The 13,124-nt window shown below is 43.9% G+C and overlaps 1 protein-coding gene across 1 annotated transcript in view; it reads left to right on the top strand.

Moving 5' to 3' along the window:
• Window positions 1-13,124, top strand: part of ube2s (ubiquitin-conjugating enzyme E2S) — a 38,808-nt gene that overhangs the window by 2,452 nt on the left and 23,232 nt on the right. The window contains exon 2 of the mRNA XM_039741697.1: window positions 12,336-12,483. Within this exon, the coding sequence (XP_039597631.1) occupies window positions 12,336-12,483 (148 nt within the window). The remainder of the gene's footprint in view (window positions 1-12,335; window positions 12,484-13,124) is intronic.

Below are 13,124 nucleotides of genomic sequence, written 5' to 3'. Positions count from 1 at the left end.
TCCCTCTTCTTTATGCTGCCTCCCCAGCACACCACCGCGTAGAAGAAGGCACTCGCCGGAACCGTCTGGTAGAACATCTGCAGCATCTTATTACAGATGTTGAAGGACCCCAGCCTTCTAATGAAGTATAGTCGGCTCTGTCCTCTCTTGCACAGATCATCAGTATTGGCAGTCCAGTCCAATTTATCATCCAGCTGCACTCCCAGGTATTTATAGGTCTGCACAGTCACCTCTGATGATCACGGGGTCCATGAGGGGCCTGGGCCTCCTAAAATCCACCACCAGCTCTTTGGTTTTGCTGGTGTTCAGGTGTAGGTGGTTTGAGTCGCACCATTTAACAAACTCCTTGATTAGGTTCCTGTACTCCTCCTCCTGCCTACTCCTGATGCAGCCCACCATAGCAGTGTCGTCAGTGAACTTTTGCACATGACAGGACTCCGAGTTGTATTGGAAGTCTGATGTATGTTGGCTGAACAGGACCAGAGAAAGTCCAGTCCCCTGCAGTGCTCCTCTGTTGCTGACCACAATGTCAGACCTGCAGCTTCCGAGACGCACATACTGAGGTCTGTCTGTAAGATAATCCACGATCCATGGCACCAGGTGTGAATCTGCTCCCATCTCAGTCAGCTTGTCCCTAAGGAGCAGAGGTTGGATGGTGTTGAAGGCGCTAGAGAAGTCCAGAAACATCATTCTTACTGCACCACTGACCAAGCTGTTATTAGTATTAGTCTGTTAATTTAGAGGAATGAAGTGGACAGTCTTGGTGAACTTGGCCGGGCTGCCAGGCCTCTTCTCGTCCAGATTGTTCTACTGACGTCTCAAGGCCGTGTTTTGTGCTCTAATTCTAAACTGTTTCATTTCAAATGGAACGACTCAAAATGGCGCCCATCCTGAAATGTAACGAGTAGCTGCAGTTTCATGTACAAGCCACAATTAATCGTTTAGATCGGGGTGTCGAGCTGAGGTCCTGGATGGCCGCAGTGGCTGCAGGTTTTCATTCTAACCATCTTCTTCATTAGTGACCAGTTTTTGTTGCTAAACAATAGACGTGAAACAAGAATCCACATGACCAACTCGCCTGTGCCCATCACGCAATATCTGAAAATAAAGAAAGGTGGTGGTCTCAGTGAGGCTGATCTCCCAGGTCACCAAAACATTTTGGCGATGTTCTAGTTTTATAATGTCTGCTGTGACAAAATCAGAGTGGAATTAAATACCGGGTTTAATTAACAGTAAAAGTTGGCTTCTCATAAAGAAATTGTTTGGAGTTTGAAGCCCCCGTTTAGCTGGGCATCTCTTGGCTCGTTTCACATCTCATTTCTGTTTGGCTGTCATTTAATGAAGAAATGAATCAAATCGGAGGACCACATTTTTAAAAACGGGGCTATTAAAATGAAGGGAAAAGAATTGAATTAGCAGTGAAAACTGGGCACTGATTAAGAAAAGCATTAGAATGAAAACCTGCAGCCACTGCGGCCCGCCAGGCCTGGAGTTCAACGTCCATGATTTAGATTTTCTGGACCCCATTTCCTGCCGGTGGCCTGGTGTGTTGGGTGCCGTCATTACACGTGGAAATCGTGTTACTGAAGTCTGTTCAAAAGATTCAGTTCAGATCTTGTGGAGCTAAGCCATCAGAACCCGTATGTGCAGTTGGACGTGTAGCCTTGGGGTTGCTTCTTCTACAATTTTGGTTCCCTAATCATCAGATAGTTCTTTGCTTTTCTCCATTCTCAGTGTGATACACACAGACACACAGATGGAGTCCTCTTGTCTAACTATACTGGTGGCAAGTGGGGTCTCTTTACTGCCGGCACCTGACACTCGCCGCAGAAGAGTCTTAATCCCAATCAGAAGAGCAGCACATGACTGAAATCCAAGTATTTCTTACAGTTTTGAAATGGTGCTGATGATTTTGTCGAGTTCACTTCTGGAGTTCTGTGCGGAATGAGATGACCTTTGACTTTTTTTTTTCTGCTTTTTTGAGTTGTTCCAATTCAAACAAAATAAATTAACACTTGAATATTAAGCACTGTGGAAGACATGCTGCACCTTCTGAAAGAAGTGCAGGGGTGTCAATATTTGTGACCACGACTTGTTAATAAAGTTAGGAAAATTCGCAGGTAATCCCAGACCACCACTCTGACCCCCTAACCAATTGTACTTGAGCTTTGAGGTGAATGGCAGATTAAGGACAGGTGGCTGTTCAGTATTTTGGTTATTGCTACATGATGGTTTCACCGAGCATTGTGGGTAGAGACAATTAGTTTCAATAGAAGAGCAATTCACTTAAAAATATAAATAAAAAAAGAAACTCTTCCTCCAATTTTAAGCCCATTGCCCTGATTTCCCCTTAAAAATGTGGGGATTCCCCTTGGCCCGGCTGTCGTGCCCTATATAGGGTTGGTTTGTGCCTTGCCCAGTGGTGTCAGGCCCCCCAAGCATGGTCCTCAGTGGGATTAATGAGTGTGTAAAATGAATGATTTAAATGACTGGCTTAATTCATGCCAAAGTGGGTTTTCGTTAAGATATATAATAATATATACACTCACCTAAAGGATTATTAGGACCACCATACTAATACGGTGTTTGACGCCCTTTCGCCTTCAGAACTGCCTTCATTCTACGTGGCATTGATTCAACAAGGTGCTGAAAGCATTCTTTAGAAATGTTGGCCCATATTGATAGGATAGCATCTTGCAGTTGATGGAGATTTGTGGGATGCACATCCAGGGCACGAAGCTCCCGTTCCACCACATCCCAAAGATGCTCTACTGGGTTGAGATCTGCTGACTGTGGGGCCATTTTAGTACAGTGAACTCATTGTCATGTTCAAGAAACCAATTTGAAATGATTCAAGGTTTGTGACATGGTGCATTATCCTGCTGGAAGTAGCCATCAGAGGATGGGTACATGGTGGTCATGAAGGGATGGACATGGTCAGAAACAATGCTCAGGTAGCCCGTGGCATTTAAACGATGCCCATTTGGCACTAAGAGGCCTAAAGTGTGCCAAGAAAACATCCCCCACAACATTACACCACCACCACCAGCCTGCACAGTGGTAACAAGGCATGATGATCCATGTTCTCATTCTGTTTACGCCAAATTCTGACTCTACCATTTGAATGTCTCAACAGAAATCGAGACTCATCAGACCAGGCAACATTTCTCCAGTCTTCAACTGTCCAATTTTGGTGAGCTTGTGCAAATTGTAGCCTCTTTTTCCTATTTGTAGTGGAGATGAGTGGTACCCGTTGGGGTCTTCTGCTGTTGTAGCCCACCCGCCTCAAGGTTGTGTGTGTTGTGGCTTCATAAATGCTTTGCTGCATACCTCGGTTGTAACGAGTGGTTACTTCAGTCAAAGTTGCTCTTCTATCAGCTTGAATTAGTCGGCCCATTCTTCTCTGACCTCTAGCATCAACAAGGCATTTTTGCCAACAGGACTGCCGCATACTGGATGTTTTTCCCTTTTCACACCATTCTTTGTAAACCCTAGAAATGGTTGTGCGTGAAAATCCCAGTAACTGAGCAGATTGTGAAATACTCAGACCGGCCCGTCTGGCACCAACAACCATGCCACGCTCAGAATTGCTTAAATCACCTTTCTTTGCCATTCTGACATTCAGTTTGGAGTTCAGGAGATTGTCTTGACCAGGACCACACCCCTAAATGCATTGAAGCAACTGCCATGTGATTGGTTGATTAGATAATTGCATTAATGAGAAATTGAACAGGTGTTCCTAATAATCCTTTAGGTTAGTGTATATAATATGCGCACACACACACATATGTATACAAACATACATTGAAGGATAAGCAAAAGTAGGTTTTCACTTGTTCATTTGGAAAAAGACATCCAATCTATGATTATTACAATAGCTTTATTAATGTCATTAACTCAAAAGAATGTCACAGTGGCACAGTGCACTCCGGTCCAATCTCATAAGTACTCAAATTGCTGGCCTTCATTATGTAGACATTCTTGTAGTCTACTTGCTACACTCAAGTACACTTCAATAATAATAATAATAATAATACACGTCAGTTCAGGTTGGGGAATATGCACTGGTACAGTGCGTTGTCGCACCCACCACACAATCAAACAGCTCGGAATCCCAGTTGGCAACCCTCTGTCTGCCACAGCCAGGTGTTACGTGAGCATCCCCTCGGCCTGGTCCAGCCACTCGGGTCCTCAACAATGAGCTGGATCACCCTCGGGTAATCGTGCCACATGGCCATAGTGCTGTAACTGACGCTCCCTCACAATGCAGGTAATGTGCTTCATTCGGGACTCTGTGAGCAACACAAAGTCAAACCAGCGGGACCCAAGGATTCTCTGAAGAGACACAAGTTAATAATATACACATATATAAGTGGTAGGCGCCGGCGTGAGTGGCAGCCTTTCCAGCAGCTCCGTGTTCTTTCTTTCTATCTATCTATCTATCTATCTATCTATCTATCTATCTATCTATCTATCTATCTATCTATCTATCTATCTATCTATCTATCTATCTATCTATGGATAGCAGCCATGTCTCACAAACAGGGAGCACCTGGACTCCAAAGACTTGGACCATTGTCCTTTTCCAGAGATTTCAGGAACACCACACACCCCTTTCCAGCGACCTCATGACCCCAACCATGCTCTCCCAGTCCGCCTACTGACTTCATAGGAGTAGTCACCAGAGACATGAAATATCTAGAAATGTTTCAGAAAGTGGCAAGAACGATGGGATAAGTGTGTTCAAAGCGAGGGGGAGTATTTTGAGGGAGATTAATGGCAGTGTGTCTTATACTGTAATAATCTTTTTTTTATTATTTGAACATTCACCGTATTTTTTGAACGCACCTCGTAAGTGTTTATGTATATGTGTGTGTGTCATATTCACACACACACACACACACACACTTGGGGGTTTTGCCCCCTGCTCACACTGCTCGCCAACCCCGCCAGGCCTGCGCTACGCACCAGGCACTTCACGTCTCTGCCGCTCGCGTATTTGGATTTCACTTTCACCAAACAACAAATCTTTTAATTCGCGGATATGCCTCTTCATTAGGAAGTAACACTACTTTTTCCTGATGGCAACATGAGTTAGACGATCTACAAGTCTCCGACTTAAAGTTTAAAGCCTAGCAATATCTACATACTTCTGTCATATCATCCTTCTTTCTTTCAACAGTAGTTTGGGTGGTGGAACAGGCACGGTGTTAACAGTTGTAGATATTCTTCAGGATATTGTAAGTTGTTGTTTTCATCTTCCGCACCATCACCACCAACTGTTTCAGCGTAGTCTATTGTACTGGGATGTTGTACCGTGTTGGGGCTCATTTATACTTCACGCGACGCATGCTGCGGCGGACGCTCCTGCTACGCAAGCATTGTAGTGTTTATACTTGTGCGCGTTCTTTACGTAAATCTGGAGGAATCCACCAGGTGGCAGTGCGAGATATTATCACGGTGAGAACATGTTCGGCTTCTCTGTGTTGTGAATTGCCTAGAACACCTATTAAATTCCGATAACACCTTACCGCAATATCTCTGAAAAGGATGTTTATTGATTAAATCCATAAATCCAGGGATGTATGTGTCCGTTCCAGGAAGCATTGGGCACGAGTGAGAAACAGTCCCTTGACGAGGCCTCAGCTCATCACAAGGTGAATACAAGCACACACATACACTAGCGTCATTTTAGCGGCACCAAATCCCTAAATCTGCATATCTTTGGAAGGAAACCGGAGCACAGTGTGGAATACCAGCAACATAACTCCCTGCGAGACGTTTGTGTCGAGATTAAAGTTGACATGTTGACTTTATTCTCGTAATTTGTCATTAAAGTAGAACATCGTAAACTAAACTTCATCTTAAATTGAATATTTAATTTACTAGATTTTCTTAATCCCCGTCATAAGTCATGTAGCACATTAAATGCTTTGTGTTGTGTTCGCTGAGCCATGTTAATCACTACGTGCTTCTTAAACTGACTTCAACTTGCATTGAATAGGCGCTGGCAGCGATCACCGCACAGAATCCATTCACTTCATGATGTTCCTGCTCCCTGAACATTTAGAATGATAAGATAAACACTTGATATAATTTTCATGATGAAATGCATTAAAGCAGGTATTAATCATGTGTGGGCACGGTAGCGTGGAGGTTGCACTGCTGCCTCGCAGCAAGGGGGTCCCGGGTGTTCCCTGCCTTGAATTTGCATGTTTTTCTGGTGGGTTTACTCGGCTGATAGGTACCGGCAGGCCAAGCGGAATGCGGCTTCGGTTGTTGCTGAGGCAAAAACTCGGGCATGGGAGGAGTTTGGAGAGGCCATGGAGAACAACTTTCGGATGGCTTCGAGGAGATTCTGGTCCACCGTCCGCGTCTCAGTAAGGGGAAGCAGTGCAGTGTCAACACTGTATATGGTGGGGATGGTGTGCTGCTGACCTCGACTCGGGGCGTTGTGGGTCGGTGGGGAGTACTTTGAAGACCTCCTCAATCCCACTAACATGCCTTCCAATGAGGAAGCAGAGCCTGGGGACTCTGAGGTGGGCTCTCCCATCTCTGGGACTGAAGTCACCGAGCTGGTCAAAAAACTCCTTGGTGGCAGGGCCCGGGGGTGGATGAGATCGCCGGAGTTCCTTAAGGCTCTGGATGTTGTAGGACTGTCTTGGTTGACCGTCTCTGCAACATCGCATGGACATCGGGACAGTGCCTCTGGATTGGCAGACGGGGTGGTGGTCCCCCTCTTTAAAAAGGGGGACCGGAGGGTGTGTTCCAACTATAGAGGGATCACACTCCTCAGCCTCCCTGGAAAAGTCTATTCGGGGGTTCTGGAGAGGAGGGTCCGTCGGATAGTCGAACCTCGGATTCAGGAGGAACAGTGTGGTTTTAGTCCTGGTGCGGAACAGTGGACCAGCGCTACACCCTTAGTAGGATCCTGGAGGGAGCATGGGAGTTTGCCCAACCAGTCTACATGTGCTTTGTGGACTTGGAAAGGCATTGACCGTGTCCCTCGGGAATCCTGTGGGGTGCTCGGGAGTATGGGGTACGGACCCCTGATAAGAGCTGTTGGTCTCTGTACAAACGGTGTCAGAGCTTGGTCCGCATTGCCGGCAGTAAGTCGAGCCCGTTTCCAGTGAGAGTTGGACTCCGCCAGGGCTGCCCTTTGTCACCGATTCTGTTCATAACTTTTATGGACAGAATTTCTAAGCGCAACCAGGGTGTTGAAGGGGTCGGTTTGGTGGACTCAGGATTGGGTCACTGCTTTTGCAGATGATGTTGTCCTGTTTGCTTCATCAGGCCGTGATCTTCAGCTCTCTCTGGAGCGGTTCACAGCTGAGTGTGAAGCGGCTGGGATGAGAATCAGCACCTCCAAATCCGAGAGCATGGTCCTCAGCCGGAAAAGGGTGGAGTGCCCTCTCAGGGTTGGGGGAGAGATCCTGCCCCAAGTGGAGGAGTTCAAGTATCTCGGGGTCTTGTTCACGAGTGAGGGAAGAATGGATCGTGAGATTGACAGGCGGATCGGTGCGGCATCCACAGTGATGCGGGCTCTGCATCGGTCTGTCGTGGTGAAAAAAGAGCTGAGCCGTAAGGCAAAGCTCTCAATTTACCAGTCGATCTACGTTCCTACCCTCACCTATGGTCATGAGCTATGGGTAGTGACGAAAGAGCGAGATCGCGAATACAAGCGGCTGAAATGAGTTTCCTTCGCAGGGTGTCTGGGCTTTCCCTTAAGGATAGGGTGAGAAGCTCAGTCATCCGGGAGGGGCTCAGAGTAGAGCCGCTGCTCCTCCGCATCGAGAGGAGTCAGATGAGGTGGCTCGGGCATCTGATCAGGATGCCTCCTGGACGCCTCCCTGGTGAGGTGTTCGGGCACGTCCAACGGGAGGAGGCCCGGGGAAGACCCAGGACACGCTGGAGGGACTATGTCTCCCGGCTGGCCTGGGAGCATTGGGATTCTCCGGAAGAGCTGGAAGAAGTGGCTGAGGAGAGGGAAGTCTGGGCTTCTCTGCTTAAGCTGCTACCCCCGCGACCCGACCTTGGATAAGCGGAAGAGGATGGATGGATGGATGAATTTACTCGGCGTGATTCAGTTTCCTTTCAAAGTCATGTAGGATGTGGGGTTTTGTTATGCTATATTGACCCTGCTAGTGTGTATGTGTTGCTCATATTCACTCTACGATGTGCTGGCGCCCTGTTCAGGATTTGCTCCTGCCTCGCATACAATGCTTGCTGGGATGGGCGCAATCCTGAATGGATGGCATATTTAAACATGTATAACGAAGATTTTTTTAAAGTTCTGAACACTCCGTGGTCTAAGTGTATGACAAGTTTTAATTTAACAAAGATGTTTTTCGTGTGGTGATTGGTTATGTGGAGAAAGAAAAAGTATATGAACTGGGGGTTTGGTATGTCAGACAGAGACAGCAGTCATGCAATAAAGAAAGCCCGCTCAGATGAACATCCATTGATTTCCGTGTTCGTGTCTCCGACCACCAGATCATGAACCCAACATTTACACAATATTTAAGTTAAACCTGTGCGATACCCATTCATATATCCAGTTTGTTGGAGCCTCGTCACACCTGCCATAAACCTCTCTACACCTGGGGACCCCTTACTGCGACGGAGCAGCACTACCGCCACACTACTGTGCATGTTTAATACCTGCTTTAATGTATTTCATCCTGAAAATGATATCGGGTGTTTATCTTAACATTGTAAATGTTCAGAGAGCAGGAATATCATGCAGTGAATGGATTCTGTGTGGCGATCGCTGCCTGCGCCGCCTCTTAGTGCGGAGAAAGTCAGTTGAAGAAGCGCTTGGCGATGAACAACTGGGTCGGGGAACACTTGACAGAAAGCATCTAATGTGCTACGTTAACCTATGATGTGGTTTGAGAAAATCTAGTACGTTAAATAGTGATTTTAGGGTGAAGTTTAGTTTACGACATTCTACTTTAATGAGAAAATAAACTATGAGAATAAAGTGGAAATGTTGAGTTTAATCTCGACATATAGTTTTTTTTTCTTTACTGTGGCCCTAATATGCTTCCGTAGGGCTATACCATGAATAGCATTATACATGCAAGTTGCAGTATATATATATATATATATATATATATATATATATATATATATATATATACACACACACACACACACACATATATATATATATATATATATATATATATATATATACACTGTGTGAACAATTATTAGGCAAGTTGTATTTTTGAGGATTAATTTTAATATGGAACAAACACAGTGCTATCAGTCAATCCAAAATGTTAATAAACCTGAAACCTGAATGTTTCACAACGGAAATGTGAGTGTGAACATCATCAGGGGAATACATATGTGCGCACAATTATTAGGCAACTATCAGTGTGCAGATTTATTATGCAACTAAAGGAAAAATGAAAATAAAAAAGTGAGATGGGAAAATTTTCATCTGTTATAGTGAGAATAATAAACAAACACCTCAAAATTTACAAATAAACATCTCTGACATTTAAAAAAATCAATCAATCAATCAATGACCAATATAGCCACCCTTCTTTCCAATAACAGTCATAAGCCTTTCCATTCATGGAGTCTGTCAGTTTCTTGATCTGTTGACGATCAGCTTTTTGTGGAGCAGTGACTACAGCCTCCCAGACACTCTTCAGAGAGGTGTATTGTTTTTCTCCCCCGTAAATCTAGCGTTTAAGAAGTGCCCACAAGTTCTCGATAGGGTTTAGGTCAGATGAGGAAGGGGGCCATGTCATTATTCCTTCATCTTTAAGGCCTTTACTGGCTGGCCACGCAGTGGAGAACTTCGATGCAAGTGATGGAGCATTGGCCTGCATAAAATCATGGTCTTTTCCTGTATCACTGTTTGAAGAAAGTGTCTTGAAAAACTGGCAGTAGGTTTGGGAGTTGATTTTGAGTTCATCTTCAATGCAAAAGGTCCAACTAGCTCATCTTTAAAAATACCAGCTCATACCAGTACCCCACCTCCACGTTGGAGTGGAGCTCTGTGCCCATTACTGATCCACAGGTCCATCCATCTGGTCCATCAAGAGTCACTCTCATCTCATCGGTCCATAAAACCTTTGAAAAAAATCTGTCTTCAGATATTTCTCGGCCCAGTTTTGACGTTTCAACTTATGTTTCTTGTTCAGTGGTGGTTGGGTTTCAGCCCTCCTTACCTTGGCCATGTCTTTGAGCACTGAACACCTTGTACTTCTGGGCACTCCAGGTAGGTTGCAGCTCTGGAATATGAAAGTACTGGAGGATAATGGGTTCCTGGTAGCTTCACGTTTGATTCTTCTCAAATCTTTGGCAGCTAATTTGCGTCTTTTGTTCTCAACACGTTTCTTGCGACCCTGTTGACTATTTGCAACAAAATGTTTGATGGTTCTGTGATCACACACCAATATCTTAGCAATTCCAAAAGTACTGCATCCCTCTGAAAGACTTTTTACAATTTTTGACTTTTCAGAGTCAGTTAAATCTCTTTTTTGGCCCATTTTGCCTGAGGAAAACTAGCTGCCTAATAATTCTGCACACCTTGATATAGGGTGTTGATCTCCTTAGGCCACACCCTCCCTCATTACACAAATACACATCACCTGACGTGCTTAAATCCAATAAGCATTCAAGTTAATACAGCTTGGAGTTGGAATATACGCATTAAAAATGATGATATGGTCAAAATACTCACTTGCCTAATAATTGTGCACACAGTGTACATACTGTAGCTTAGCTTGAAGCAAGGTCCATATTAATACAATTTGCCTTAATGATGGTTCAGTTAGTAAAGATGTCTCACCAAGTTGCATTTGTTTTATTTTATTTTTATTTGGTGAATACTGTGTAATGCACCTGGGCTTGAAGTCTTAAAGTAATAGTATTATTACTAGAAGTTGCACTATTATTTATTTTATTGTTATTATTTATTAATATTCTTATTTATTATGCAGTTTAATAATGGTAAAGTTGTTTAAAAAGTCACTTTAACGTGTCAGTGGACAGAGACTCTTGACATTAACAGAAAGTGTAGTTGGTTTACAAAAAATATTCACTATTCTTTTTCTAAGACATGTTCAGTGCAATACAACTTTTGACAAGCACCTCTGGATATTTTACTGATTCTAAACGCCTCTTTGGATGGTTGAAAATATGTTGTCAAAGTTTTAGTTTCAGTTATTTGCAAAATTTGTTCAATAAAAAGGTTCTATATTTTGACTGCAACTGTCATGCAGTGTGATTCCCTCTCTTCATTAGTGGCCACCCCCTTGAAAACTATCACTTTATGGCACCATGCAAATCTGGATTAATACTTGTGTGCACATTCAAATGTTTTTTTTTTGTACAATGTTCAATTCTCATGACAGTGGAATAGGTTATTGTTAGCCAGTCTACTGCAGTATTTGCAGTGGAAAATGTGGCTAACATCCACTCATGCATGGGGAAAAAAAAATACCGTTGAATACTGTGTAATTTTGAAAAATACCGTGATGTAGAATTTTGGTCATACCGCCCAGCACTAGCCCACCCTGACCCGGTCGGAAGCAAAGCAGGAGTTGACATTTACATGCATACCATAACACACTAACAAAATCTGATGAACAACACAAATGTCTGTAGCTGGAACAACATACCAACTTGACTGAACATGGTACCCAGTCTGCCGTTGAAGCCCATGACTTTGGAGCATCAATTCCAAATACAGTACTGGCCATCTTACTGGTTTTCTTTTCAATCCTTTAGTTGAATTTCAAATGAAATTTACAGTCGTGTGCACAATACAAAGAAATTGCTACTTGCATGTGTCTCGCAGAGTAATGGCTTTAGTTCAATACCAAAAGCAGAAAATGGATAAACCACAAGGGGGCACATATAGGAAATGCACATCATGGACGCTCACGCAGTAGACGACCGAACAGTCCATCCTTAGTTGGGAACTGATTTATTCCAAGCATGTCTGTGAATGCTTCAGCCTTTGCCAGCTTAACCAACAGAGAGTTCTCTTTAAGTTGCTAGAAGTGACATGACAGTATAAAACGGTACGATCCTGCACAGTGCTGTTGCATCAGAGATTTTCAGGGTTTTTATTTTTATTTTTATTTTTTTTTTTGGTGTTCTCCGTGACCTTAAAGTCATCTTTAGGCCCAAATTCCACCGTTTACAATAATAGGAAACGGCTCTCCAGACGTGAAGAGTTGCATTCAGTAACATTTGTGAAGAGACGTTGGGAGATTTGCTGGTTTCTGCCAAGGCTGACCAGCAAGCCAGGAACGAGGTCATTTGTCATGTTAACTCCAATTTTCATTATCTCTTATTCCCAACAGAATTCCAATGTAGAAAACCTGCCGCCGCACGTAATCCGACTGGTGTACAAAGAAGTGTCGGCGCTCACTGCAGATCCCCCTGAAGGCATAAAAATATTTCCCAATGAAGAGGACATCACAGATTTGCACGCCACTTTGGAGGGTCCAGGTAAGTTAAACCATGAAGGATTTTATTGTGTACTAGGTGGTGTTCTGGCTTTTTATATTTTAATAATTATTAATTAGGGTGGCATGATTTTTACACACACACACACACTCTCCAAAAGAGTGTCATATCTTATAATCTGATCTGAATATACAGCTGACCCTGAGTCAGTTCTTATTTCTGTCTTTGCTCTCTCTATTTATGACCGTTTTTAATTACAGAGTATATATTTATTGACTTATAAAGTGTCAGATCTTAAGCTTTCTTGTGGGCTTTGTAAAAGCTAAAGGCCATCAAACTCCCATCCTTGGTTTGAAACTCATTTATAATGTCCTTCATCATATACAGTGAAGATGGAGCAGAAAAGATTACATTTCAAATAGGGGAGATCACCTTAAATTTTGTTAAAACTCCGTCCAGTAGTAGCTGCCCCTTAGCAGATAGTCAGTCAGTCGTTTTCTAACCTGCTGAGTTCTGAACGGGGTCGCAGGGGGGTGCAGTAGGATATCCTAGCTAGCATAGGGTGCAATGGAGGAACAAACCCTGGACAGGACATGGTGAACACACACACAGGCCAATCTATTATAGCCAGTCCACCTAACCTGCATGTCTCTGGACTGTGGGAGGAAAACTCACACCGACAC

Source organism: Polypterus senegalus, chromosome 18, assembly GCF_016835505.1.
Source record: "Polypterus senegalus isolate Bchr_013 chromosome 18, ASM1683550v1, whole genome shotgun sequence".
Lineage (NCBI taxonomy): Eukaryota > Metazoa > Chordata > Cladistia > Polypteriformes > Polypteridae > Polypterus > Polypterus senegalus.
Note: the sequence above shows the minus strand (reverse complement) of the source record. Positions and strands in the feature narration are given on the sequence as shown.